At 46.9% G+C, this 13208-nt stretch overlaps 1 protein-coding gene and 1 long non-coding RNA gene across 2 annotated transcripts in view; one reads left to right on the top strand and one right to left on the bottom strand.

Annotated features, from left to right (window-relative positions):
* The first annotated feature begins 496 nt into the window (after positions 1-496).
* CNRIP1 (cannabinoid receptor interacting protein 1) lies at positions 497-12318 on the top strand. The gene is made up of 3 exons (XM_080999410.1): positions 497-818; positions 3780-3924; positions 10783-12318. The coding sequence occupies exons 1-3, from the start codon at positions 640-642 to the stop codon at positions 10945-10947; spliced, it is 489 nt and encodes a 162-aa protein (XP_080855536.1). The 5' UTR covers positions 497-639; the 3' UTR covers positions 10948-12318.
* The window catches only part of LOC308473698, a 26594-nt gene continuing 21969 nt past the window's right edge, over positions 8584-13208 (bottom strand). Inside the window, exon 3 of the long non-coding RNA XR_013984215.1 lies at positions 8584-10587. This is a non-coding gene — a long non-coding RNA (uncharacterized lncRNA). The remainder of the gene's footprint in view (positions 10588-13208) is intronic.

The raw sequence follows: 13208 nt of genomic DNA, 5'->3' as shown, positions 1-13208 counted from the left end.
GGAGGGGGCGCCATCCTCGCTCAGGGCACCATATTCCCAAGGTCCACCTCTGCATGTATGATCTAGTTGAGATTCCTGCCTTGCAGGGGGTTGGACTAGATGACCCTCGGGGTCCCGTCCCACTATCAATCTACGGTACCCAAAGTCCAGTTTCTTCGTGGTGCCACCCCGAGAGAAGATGCTCGGCAGACAGCTGTTTCCACCCGGAGCGATTAAATCCGAGCCAGAGCCCCCCTTCGCACTGATTTTCGTAAAAAAGAATAGCGAGCAGCCCCACCCGCGAGGCGCTCGGGGGGTTTCCCTTCTCCGCTGGCCTCGTCTGACCGAGTCCGCGGGGAGGGGCCCGGCTTGGCTCGGGGGCGGCCCAGAATCAGGCCGGCGGGGATTAACTTCCGCGCCTCGCGTTGCGCACAGAGCCAGCGGCGCGCGCGCGCTCGCGCGCTCCGCCCGCCCCGCCGCTCTTTCCGTCCGCACCCGAGCGCGCACCCGCGCGGGAGGGGGGTGGGGTGGGGGTGTAGCGGGCCTCCGTCGTCATTCGTGGCGAGGGGGATCCGGGCGGAGAGCCTGCCCTCCTTCTCCCTCTCCTCTTCCCTCGGCGCCTCCATCCTCGCCGAAGGAGCGGAGCGCAAAGACGCAGCCATGGCCGAGGTGCCCACCGTGGTGCGGATCAAGATCTCGCTCAAGATCCAGCCCAACGACGGGCCCGTCTACTTCAAGGTGGACGGCCAGAGGTTCGGGCAGAACCGGACCATCAAGCTGCTCACGGGGGCCAAGTACAAAGTCGAGGTGGCCATTAAACCCGGAGCCATCCAGGCCACGTAAGTGGGACCTACCTGCCTGCCTCACCTTTCCCTCCCCAGAGCAGCTTCTGCGTCTTGCAGCGCGCCTGCCCGCCCAGATTTGTTCCCTGGCAAAGGGACAGGCTTCCATCTTTATCCCCATTCTTATTCTTTCCCTTCGGCATCTCTGCGCCCTGACCCCGCACAGCGGCCAGCTGGACCCGCAGCGCCAACGGGACCTTGGCAAAAAAGGAAACGAGCCCCCTTGCTGCGTTGCGCCCGAGGAATAAAGCGCCGAGCAGCCTGCTCGCGAAGGCCAGCCTTGCAGGCAAACGCCCCGCTCCCTGCCAGCAGAAAAAGGCCGGTGCGGGTGCAGGGAAGGGGCTGGAGAGGCTCGGCTCGAAGGCCCGGCGAGGTGCGGCGCTGGAGACCGGAGGAGGGCGATGCATAGGGGATGGGGGGGGGGGGACAATGGAGCGGATCTGCCCGGCGTCCTCGCTCCGGCTTTGCTTATGTAACCGGCCTCCCCTCCTGCGCGCATCCTCTAGGGGTGTCTTGGAAGCAGGGCGGATCCAGGGCTTCTGGAATCAGGAGACACCGCCAGGCCCCCCCCCCCCCGGAGACCTCGTGCAGAGTTGCAGGTGGTGAGGAGGGGCAGCAGCAAATGGGCCTAGGGTTGACTCCTGGACCGCCAGGGGACTGATCCTGGTCTCTGCAGCATCCTCTCTTTCTCTTTACTTCGGAATTTGTAAGGGGGGCGCGGTTGCCAGCGAGACATTTATTTAATTCATTTTCTGCCTTCCATTCAAACGGGTTTTTGGGGGGTATTAGGGTAATGTCAAAGACAAATCCATTAAAATCAGGACCTTAAAGCAATAAATGCCGGAGCATCCAAAGAAGTCTCTCTCCAACCCTGACCCTGCTATCATCATCTGAGGCCCTTCTTCTTTGCCCCCTCCTTGAAAGGCCGGGAGGGTGGCTCCCCGTTTGTGCAATGCGAAAATGTTTGTCTATAACCAGGCCTTTGACTAGCATTCTGTGCCGTTTTAAATGGAGGGGAGGTTGGGGTTACCGGGTTGGTTTTGTTTCATTTTGCATTCTCGTTTTCTTGTGAACTGCCCTGTGATCTTTGGATGAAGGGCAGTGTACAAATTTAAGAACTAACTCACTGAATAAGCAAGGTAAAATGCAGCAAGCTAATGGGCCCCCAAAGTCTGAGGTCCCCCCCCCTTTCCTTTCCTTTCCTTTCCTTTTACTTTAAGAAGGCATTACCTTTTCTACAGTGAAATGGAGCTTATTCCCAAGTGAAGTTGCAAACCTTTCCCCACTTGCCTGGCAGAGCTGGATCTAGGGGAGGGCTACTGGTTCGCCCACACTAGGTGCTGAGCCAAGAGGGTGCGGCAGGGGGCGTCGCAACAATGACCTGGAACGGAAGGCAAGAGGCCACCGGATTTTGGTGCTGCTGAAATTTGAAAGCCCACCAGTGTAGCTGGAACCCATTGAATTAAATATGAATTGCTTCTGAGTAGCATCAGGCAGCAGAAGGTCCATTGCATTCATGAAGCCATGGTGGTGCTATGCTCCTAAGTGAGTTTAAATGTGCATACACATGATCACATGTTTTATCTAAGGACTTACAAACTCCTTGCTTGTTTTCCTCCCTTTCAAAGCAAGGAATTGTGCTTGCACCAGACACACGTCTTGAAGGCCAGAAACCTCACTTGACACAATATTGCTGCACTTCCCAGCTCCAAAATAGATATGCCTGATGGACGTAATGTGAATAATAGATCCTGTTCTATTTACCTAGAAACTTTGAAGCAACTGTCCAGGCACCATACGGTGATCCTCCCAGGGGCAGGGTGATCGGCGCGGTGGTGATCCGACCAGGGGGGATTTTGTCACACATACACCCAGGATGACACTCTTCCTACGCCCCTGACACCATAGCTCCATTTCCAGTGTTAGTAGCTGAGCTGGCTGTCTCTAAGGGAGGTTTATAGCTCAGTGGTAGAGCTTTGCCTGCACTAGGTCCCAGGTTCAGTCCCAATAATCTCCAGGTAGGGCTGGGGAAATCCTATACCTGAAATCCTGGAAAGTCACTACCAATCTCTGCAGACGATACTGAGCTATAAAACAGTTTGCTATGTTCAGAGGCTCCCATAGGACAAACACAGAGGTATTTTCTTCTGAGTCATAAAAGGCAGGTTTGAAAACAAACCCCTCCAATTTCTCCTTGTTACAGCCCAATTTTCTTCTTTGGCTTTTGTGGCGTTTCGACTGTTCGACTATAATAAGTCGACTGTTTGACTTATTACTCATTTGTATTCATTGAGATTAGTGGCACATAATCAAATTCTTTTGAACTGCAGCTATATGACATAGACAGATACCTGCAAAAAGAGTCGCCGACATATTTTAAGGGCATCCCTTGGGGAGGAGAGAGTGTGATTATTTATCTCAGGGCAGTTCACAGCATAAAATACAAAATAAAAATGCGAAAAACAAAACAAACCCATAACCCTCTCTCCCACAAGGACATTTAAAAGTGATGTGAATCATTCAAAGGCCTGGGAGCCTAAAGATGTATAAAGAAGGTACCAGGCAAGCATTCCACAAACAGGGAGAGCATTCCACAAACAGGGAGAGCATTCCACAAACAGGGAGCCACTGCAGAAAAGCCCTGTTCTTGTGTTGCCACCCTCTGGACCTCACGTGGAGGAGGCACATCTTCTTTGATGGCCTCCTGAACAGAAAGTGGTGGAATTGAATACTTCTTTGTTTCTTGAGAGTATCTGTCCATTGTATGTCCCCCCTCCCGCACTGTAATGAATGACAGTAGCATGGCACTTGTACCGCCTTCCTTTCTCTGTTATATTCTGATATATGGACAGAAAACTAAAGGGAGCTGGTTATAATCATGGCAGATGTTTGCTTGTAAACCTTTCTCTCTCCACATTAGGAAGAGAGGCTTGCTAAGAATATTAACTACTCTTTCAGGACTATGGGTATCGGGGGAGTAACGTTCCCCCTGGAAGAGAAGTCGAGAGACCCCCAAGCTGTTACCTACACTGGAATCTACGATACAGAAGGCGTAACTCACACTAAAAGTGGCGAGAGGCAGCCCATACAAATCAACATACAGGTAGTGTGTGTTTTGGGGTGTGGGGTAGCATAAGTCATGTTGTCTGGGCACAGGCAGTGCATTCTGGTCTGTTTAAAAGGTATAGCACTTAAGAACATAGCACTGTCTGTTGTAATTCCCCTTTACCTTGGACTTCTATCTTTTTAAGCATCTGTGACAGCGTAAACCTCCAAAGGCCGACTGGCCATTACTCTGCAGAGCCCATGACCTCAGCTGACCCATTCATCGCTCCAGTTCACCTGAGGTTTAAGGAGCGACACGTGGTCATCCGTGACTAGACATATTCTTGCAGCAAAACTGGGCCATTCAGAGGCAAGCACAATGCAGGCTGGGACTGACAGGAGTCCCACATTTTCTAGAGGGAACCAGGTTGGCTTCTTCTGGCTTGGGCATTAGTTTAAAGATATGTGCCCTTGGCTAAAACACTCAGAATTAGCTGTGGCTGACCATTAACATGCTAGCATTTCCCATGTTTGCCATCATCTCTTTATCTTTATTGGGAGACTCCATTCAGGGTTCTTGAATCCAGAGCAAAGGATTACAGCTTTTCCTTTCCCCTGCCATCCTTGGTGGTGAGGTGCAAGGAATCTTTTACTGCTGTATTGTGCTATTGCAGCAATGTAAGCTGTGTGGCACTGTGGGTTAAACCACAGAGCCTAGGACTTGCTGATCAGAAGGCCAGCGGTTCGAATCCCCGCAACGGGGTGCGCTCCCGTTGCTCGGTCCCAGCTCCTGCCCACCTAGCAGTTTGAAAGCACGTCAAAGTGCAAGTAGATAAATAGGTACTGCTCCAGTGGGAAGGTAAATGGCGTTTCTGTGCGCTGCTCTGGTTCGCCAGAAGCGGCTTAGTCATGCTGGCCACATGACCCGGAAGCTGCACGCCAGCTCCCTCGGCCAGTAAAGTGAGATGAGCGCCGCAACCCCAGAGTCGGTCACGACTGGACCTAATGGGCAGGGGTCCCTTTACCTTTACCTTTAACCTGTGTAGGATTTATGTTCACCCATCTCGTCCCACTGAAAGAGCAATCTCTGCCATATAGACACTTAGCAAAAGCTACCAAATCTGGCCAAACTGTGCCCCTTTAAGTTATTTAATCCCCCTGAGTTGCATTTTTCAGCTTATTGCACCCTCTGTCAACACATCAGCTCCAAGGTGTTGTTTGTTATTTATATCATCTATCATATTTGGCTGTAATACCCACACACTCCAGAGTAAAGCCCTTTCCATTTTGCAAGCCATCTGCATCTCTGTTAGCTGTGAACACCTTTATAAGATCACTTATTTTCCTTCTTCTCTGTTAAGAGCTTCTGCATTTCATAAGCCTTTCATTCTTATAACTGTGAAACGGAGACCACCTTTCAGAACTGGGCTTTGCATTTCAATGGAAATGGAGGGTGTTGGGGGCAGGATTCCTGGCCCACTGCATCAGATAGCCACAAACTGCAAGGTGTATGCATATAAACCATGATGATTGCTGAGCAGCCTGCATAGTAAGACCAGGAGAATGGAACAGCTGCCATGTGTGGTAACAACTCACACAGGCAGGAGACATGTAAAAACCAGTACCTTGCAAGTCTAGGTTTTCCTTCCTGGCATCATTGCTTTGTGCAGTTTTGTGCTAAAGGCATAGGATGCACCTCTGCAGGAAGAACGCTGACCTGCCAAGCCTGAGAGCAGATGACACGGCAGAGTTCCAGCCTTTGGACCGATTTTAACATATCTGTAGTGGCAGAAACATCATGGTTTGGGAGCTGGGCTCAAATAAACATTGCATTGCTCCCTTGCACAGGAGCTGAAAGCCTAGCTGTTACGTAAGATCCCTGAAAATCTCCTATGAGCAGATGCTCTGATTACAAACATCTCTGGCATGCCCAAGCAATTATTCCTTCACTCATCTTGAGCCTGGGTTCCCCAACGTGGCACCCGTGGGCACCACCACAGCATCTTCAGATATCTTCTATTGTCCCCACCAAGGCCCTTTGCTCCTTCCATTTTTTAAAGCTGTGGGCTTTGGGAGAGGTTTGGTTGCCTGTTTTATCTATGTTCTTATTTGGGGGGAGCATAGGTGCTTTGCCTGCCTGGGCTGGAGGTGAGCATCCTCTGTGAAATGGGTGTTCTGTGCACCTGTGACAGTTCTTAAATTTCCAAATGTGCCTCCGGGTCCAAAAAGGTCAGAGGTCCCTGGTTTATGCTGTCAGTGGGAGGCTTATCGTGCAACTCAGACATTCGGTGCGGCAGCATTTGCACTTTGGAACTCCCCGCCTATTGAGAACCTTCACAGCAGTCATTTTGGCACCTGCTAAAAACATTCCTGTATAGACAATCCTACCCAGATGCTTTAAAAGTTTTGTTAATTTTAATCTGTATTACCATATTGACCTGAATATAAGCCTCACTTTTCCCCCAAATTCAGACCGTGAAAAGTTGAAGTGCGGCTTATATTTGTGACCTTACAGTATGTGGCCAGGAGCACAGGGCAAACAGCAGCAGGAGCGCAGCAAAGTGGGGGCTCTCCCCGCATGTAGTCCCCCCCGTCTTCTTCCCCCAAGGCCGGAAAGGGAGAGAGTGAGGAAGGGGAAAGGCCGACGGAAACGCAGCACGCCCCCCCCCCCCCAGTATGCAGCCAGAAGCAGCGAGGATTGGAGCGGCTTATATTCGGGTATTTTTTCTTTTTTTCTCCCCCCCCCACCTCCAATTTTAAACGTGCAGCTTATATTCAGGTGCGGCTTTTATTCGGGTCAATACGGTAGTTGCAATTTTTTCTCGATTCTGCTGTTTTATCTTTTGTAAACTACTTTGAGATTTTTTATTATTATTTTTTTTACCATCAAGCAGTGTATAAGTTCAGCTCATAGGTTTTACAGTTGGAAATGTGGGCAAAGTCATGTGCATCCTGGTTAACCCTTGCCTCCCCTTTTCTACCATTCTCTTCTTGTGAGGCTAACAGTTGCTAATTTCATTTGTAAATTCCTTGGGACAGAGATCTCTCTCTCTTGTTATTCTGTCAGAAGTGTATCCTGGGGCCACTATATAATCTAATAACAAGCAAGCCCCCCTTCGTGTCTGTTAGGTGAGACTCCGAAGCTTCTGATTCTGACTAGGCTGAAAAGTCATCCTGGAATTTGCTTACAATAATCACTGGTCTGGAAAATCTTAGATGCATTTAGATGAGCAAAGGTCAGCTCTTGATCACTGGGATGAAGGCACTTGACAAAGATTAGCTGTCAGTAATAACATGACCAACTGCTTTCAATTCTCTCTCTGTCCTCCCCATCTTTCAAGACCTTTTGATTTAAGCAAATTGAATGTAGCTGCAACAAGTCTTTGTCAGTTGTGATTTACAGTTTCTGTTTTCCAGTGCTCCTGGCCTAATCATAATAACAACAATAATGGTTTATTACTTATACCCCACCCATCTGACTGGGTTGCTCCAGCCATTCTGGACAGCTTCCAACGGAATATAAAAAACATAACGAAACATCATCCATTAAACACTTTCCCAAACAGGGCTGCCATCAGATGTCTTCTAATAGCTGTATACTTTATCTCCTTGACATCTGATGAGAGGGCATTCTAAAGGGTCAGCGCCACTACCAAGAAGGCCCTTTGCCTGACGCCCTGTAACTTCACTTCTCACAGTGGGGGAACCACCAGAAGACCCTCGGAGCTGGACCTCAGTGTCCAGGCTGGACGATGGAGGTGGAGATGCTCCTTCAGGTATACTGGGCCAAGGCCATTTATGGCTTTAAAGGTTAGCACCAACATACAGGAAGCCAGTGTGGATCCTTTAGGACTACTGTTACATGGTCCTAGTGGCTGTTCCCAGTCACCAGCCTAGCAGCCAAATTCTGAATTAGTTGTATTTTGTGAGTCACCTTGAAATGTAGCCCCACACAGAGTGCATTGCAGTAGTCCAAGTCATACCAGGTCATCATTTTCAGTGGACATAAATGAAGTTATTTCAAAACTATATTGGTGGTCACTGCCTCTTGAAGCAAGCTAATTTCTTGCTGATGTTTCCCCAGCTGTGCATTTTATTTGTGCAACCAGATGCACCAGGGTCTACTTTATATACTAACGCAAGAGACATAATTGTAGGTGAAAAAACTAAGAGGTGAAGGGGTGGAAATTCACAAAGTAATTCATTGGGGTTGCAGTAGGGTTGTGGTTTTGCCACAGTTCTGTAGAAGCATGGAGCGTAGTGTCATGAAAGGGAAGTGAATAGTTTAGTTTATTATTATATTTATACTTCTGGAAATAAAGGAAAGGAAAGGAAAGGGTTTGCTCATGAGCTTTTCTGTCTATGGTGCAGGCCAGCCTTGTCTACTGCGCATCTTGACTGGGGAGATGCAAGGGCAAAATGTATTAGGCTGGTCCTGTACTAGAAGACACATGGGCAATTGCAGCTGAAATATAGAACAAGATTTCTGGTAGTTAGGGTGGGGCTTTACTGAGAGTAAGGTAAAGGTAAAGGGACCCCTGACCATTAGGTCTAGTCGTGACCGACTCTGGAGTTGTGGCGCTCATCTCGCTTTAATGGCTGAGGGTGCTGGCGTACAGCTTCCAGGTCATGGGGCCAGCATGACTAAGCCGCTTCTGGTGAACCAGAGCAGCGCACGGAAACGCCGTTTACCTTCCCACCGGAGTGGTACCTGATCGGCAAGTCCTAGGCTCTGTGGTTTAACCCACAGCGCCACCCGCGTCCCTTTTTCTGAGAGTAGACCCATTGAAATTAATGGACTTAACATAGTCCTGTTCATTAATTTTGATGCATCTACTTTGAATAAAACTTAGTCACATTCCAAAATATATTTTATTACATTTATATCCCACCTTTCCTCTGCTCAAGATTGTGGACATGGACTTTCCTGCCCCCATTCAGGGCTGTAGCCAATGGGGGAGCAGTCAGTATCTCTGTCCCTGACCCTTTCCCAAGGGCACCAGGCTTCCCACCTGTCAGCAAGGGGGGGTGGAGTGGACCTGCGGCTTGTAGAGATAACAGATAACCATTTCATCTTAATCCTTCATTTACAGAGCATTCCATGAGTCAAAAGCCAGGTAAACAGGGAATAATTGCTTGACAATCAAGCTAACAGGGAGCCCCAGCCCCATAACCCCCCCCCCATGGTAACAGGATCTTAGGAAAACAGGATAAGTTAGACAAACACACCCAGGTATTTTAAAGTCATGTTCTTCTGTGCAAACCCTTTCAATTTACTCTTACTTTTTCATTTTCCCTTTGGTCATACAGTCTTAGAATTCCTCAAATGATCTATTACTCTCTGAGGAGATCTACTTAAGGTTGAATGAAAGCCACAGACAATTCTACTATTTGCAGAGACTTCTCCAGCCTCTAACTACTTTTTATGCCCCTTATGAACAAATGTGTTGAGTTGTGTGTGTGTGTGTGTGTGCGCACAAACACACGTGGGGGGAGGTGCTGAACTGGGTCTTTGCCCTGGGTGACAGAAAGTCTAGTTTCAGCCCTGCCACATTTTATGCTTGCAACAACTCCTCTGTCAGGCAGGTTAGACTGAGAGCCTATGACTGGCCTAAGGTCACCCAGTGAGCATCATGGCTGAGTGGGGAATTTGAACCCTGGTCTCCCAAGTGCTAGCCTGAGACCCATGTGCAAGTTTCCTTAATTTGTAACTTATTCAGCTGGGAGAATTCAGTTTTCTTTCGTAAGAGAATTTAGATGTACTATTACTTTATTATTTAGCAAAATTTAGATACAGCTTGATTGTAACATACCCTGCAAGTGGTTTATAAGAAATATCTGAATTATGAATAAAATCAGTTTAAAAATTAACCAAAATGCTTTAAAAGCAGTTGCAGTCAGCAGTAAACTAACAGGAGATTAAGCACGTCCACGTATCTGGATAGGTTTGTCTACCGTTACAATAGTCTGGTAATTGGCCCACCTGCAGGTCCATATGGTAAGTGGCGTCGAATCCTAGAGGGGTGACTTTTGTGTGGTTTTTCAGCTATCACAATTTTTAAAGCATCTTCATGCCCAATATAAGTTGTTGTGGAATGAAGCCAGATTTGACTTTGTTTTGGCATAAGTATCTGTCATAGAAGTGGCCGACTCTAGGGTTGCGGCGCTCATCTCACTTTACTGGCCGAGGGAGCCGGTGTACAGCTTCCAGGTCACGTGGCCAGCATGACTAAGCCGCTTCTGGCGAACCAGAGCAGCGCATGGAATCGCCTTTTACCTTCCCGCCAGAGCGGTACCTATTTATCTACTTGCACTTTTGACGTGCTTTCGAACTAGTAGGTTGGCAGGAGCAGGGACCGAGCAACGGGAGCTCACCCCATCGCAGGGATTTGAACCGCACACCTTCTGATCGGCAAGTCCTAGGCTCTGTGGTTTAACCCACAGCGCCACCCGCGTCCCTTAGGTTTGGTAATAAGCTGCAATTCAGCAACTTCTCTTTCCAATCTATTTCGTTTCTGATTAGACATGCATAGGAATGTGTTGCTACTCATGCCACAGAGTTAAGCGAGCACTGTCCTGCGAAAGCTTTATTTCAAATAACTTATTTTATTTAATGTGCAGCAACTCTGCTAATTCTGATACACTTGTTTAGGTTAGTGTTTGTCAGGCTACAGGGTATTCACAGGACCTCTGAATCTGCAGTCGTGCAGGTTTTGCAGCTCTTTAAGAAAAAGAAAAAATACTTTATTTTCCATTTTTTCATTCAATCTCACTTTTTCTTTATTTTTCTCACTCTGTCCTTCTATAAATGAAATTCTTATAATAAAATAACAGTAATAATAATGATGATGATGATGATGATGAGGATGGTTTTTCTAGCTCTTAACAAGAAGTGAATTGGGTTTGTTCTCTCCAGGTCACTGACATTGGTGCTTTTGAAACAGTCTGGCAAGTCAAATTCTACAACTACCACAAGCGAGACCACTGTCAGTGGGGAAACAGCTTTGCCTGCATTGAGTATGAGTGCAAGCCGAACGAGACCCGCAGCCTCATGTGGATCAACAAAGAAACCTTCTTCTGAAGGAAAGTGAGGCAGAGGTGAAAGAACAATCTCTTGGTTGAAAGATCCTCTCTTCAGACCAGTACAAAGCCTTAACAGAGGCACTCTGTATAGACGCTTTTGTTTGACAAATGAGACTTCAAAGCACACACTCACTTGGGGATAAGCTTATTTTGAAATCGATGGGACTTGTTTCCAAGTGAATGTGTTCCAGATCATGGGCATAACATCAGCGTTACTGGGATTTTGACATTTATCCTCTTCCCCAATCTGACTGTTCCCACACCTTCGCTGTAATGAACACTGGAGGTGTGTCCATCGAGGTCTGAAGTAGGGTTGCCATATTTTGAAGAGCAAAAGAGGAGGACACATTTGCCAACTTCTGCTTTTAAGTATGGATCGTTATGACGAACTCTCATTTTACATACCCATGAAAAAGAGGCCATTGTCCTAGAAAAAGAGGACATATGGCAGCCCTATCTGAAGGCTCCTAGCTATGTTTATCCCATGCTGCAATATGTTGGTGACAGCTTCTTGTGCTTTTTGTTTAAATCACTGTGCTCCTTCACCCTAGTTAGTAGGCGCTTCAATGTGGTCTGCCTGCCACGTGCCATAAACTTCAATACACCTACCTACCTACCTACCTCTTCCTAGTAATCTCTTTCTACCATGGCACACACAAAGAATGCAAATTCCCAATGATGGTACATCTGGTACCAGAATAGTCACACAACCCTAATCAAGCTGGTTGTTCTAGGGGAGGGGGTAAGGAGAGTGTGATTGTTGGATCTTGTAAAACCTTTCCTATCCTGGGAGATGTTGTTTTCCTGTTTCCCAGTCTCTGAAACAACTCTTACAGTCAACAGCAGTGGTGGAGTTCTTGAGAAGTGTGTAAGAGAGTGGTGAAACGATACATCCATGGTTTAAGTTTTGTGTGTGTGTATAATGCTAATACCTGAATATGCAGTAATTCAGTATAATGGTCATGTATCAAGCCCATTGGGTTTTCAGGTTACCAGTGATATTTTTGTATGTGAAATGTAACGAAACTGGGCTGCTAGTCACTTTGGAGCTGCAAAAGCTCTGTTGCACTGAATGACAGCCTTTCGGGTTAAGCATAATCACAACAGAGCTCTTTCCCAAGTAAAAGGAAAGTTGCATAAGCTTGCGCAGGGGACTGAACTCCGGTGCTATGTCCTATGTAAACCTGTTTACAAAGCTGTGACAAATGAGAAGCACATTCTTATCTCTAATAAAATAGGTGGAAAGTTGCTTCGCTCATGGAATAAAGATGGTCTTGTGTCTGTGTAACCGTGCATACCAGCTGCGTTCATGTGAATAATTGAAATTGTTATAACTTTTGACCTTTGTAATAAAGGAGCTGGAAACCTGTGTTTTCTCCCTAGGTTTTGTCACATTTTACTTAACTGACATTCGTGTCAATATGTGAGCTTTTTAAGGACAGGTATCCTTGTGCAAATTGTACTTCAAATATACTAAATCAGCAATGCTGCCTCTTTAAAACAAGCTCTTTTGCCATCACTTTTTTTTATAATTTATTTATTTTTATCATTAATTTTCTTTAAAAGGCCACTTTTTTTTTTTTAAACTCTAGGACACTTTTCTGGGAAATGCCCACCCAAAGCAGCTTATGATTAAACCCTTTGGGTCCCTTCTAACTCGTAAATTTAAATGATTCTATGATATCCAATGCCATACTCGGTGTCATACTCAGAGTAGACCCATTAACCTTTGGGTTATTGCTTTTAGTGGGACTGGCATGGGAAACAAAATCAGGTAACCCACCCCCATTGTTTTATGATAAAAATAAGGTGAGGCCTCCATGTATGTCTTTGCAGGATTGGTGTCTTGGTATCTGCATAGCACATGAAAATAGGATCCCCTCAACTTGGAAAAGTGGGTGTGGTGTTTTAGTTGTGAAGTGTCTTGTTATTTATCTTAGATCAAAGAATAACCCTCATGAGCTTGAATACTGCCAGAAATAACATTGATCATGTCAGGTTTTTTAAAAAAACCAGTTTTAGAATTCCCTACATGAACCTTTGATGAATTATGCTCATCCTTCAAACACCAAAAGATTCAACACTATGGCATTAAAAAACAATTTTATGAGCAGACTAGATTGCCACTATAAAAATGGTCTGCTACAAGTACCAACATGAGTTTGACCAAACTGCGGGAGGCAGTGGAAGACAGGAGTGCCTGGCGTGCTCTGGTCCATGGGGTCACGAAGAGTCAGACACGACTAAACAACAACAAAC

Source organism: Podarcis pityusensis (genome assembly GCF_964106645.2).
Source record: "Podarcis pityusensis genome assembly, chromosome: 3".
Lineage (NCBI taxonomy): Eukaryota > Metazoa > Chordata > Lepidosauria > Squamata > Lacertidae > Podarcis > Podarcis pityusensis.
The sequence above is the reverse complement of the archived record's forward strand: the minus strand, read 5'-3'. Positions and strand labels throughout refer to the sequence as shown.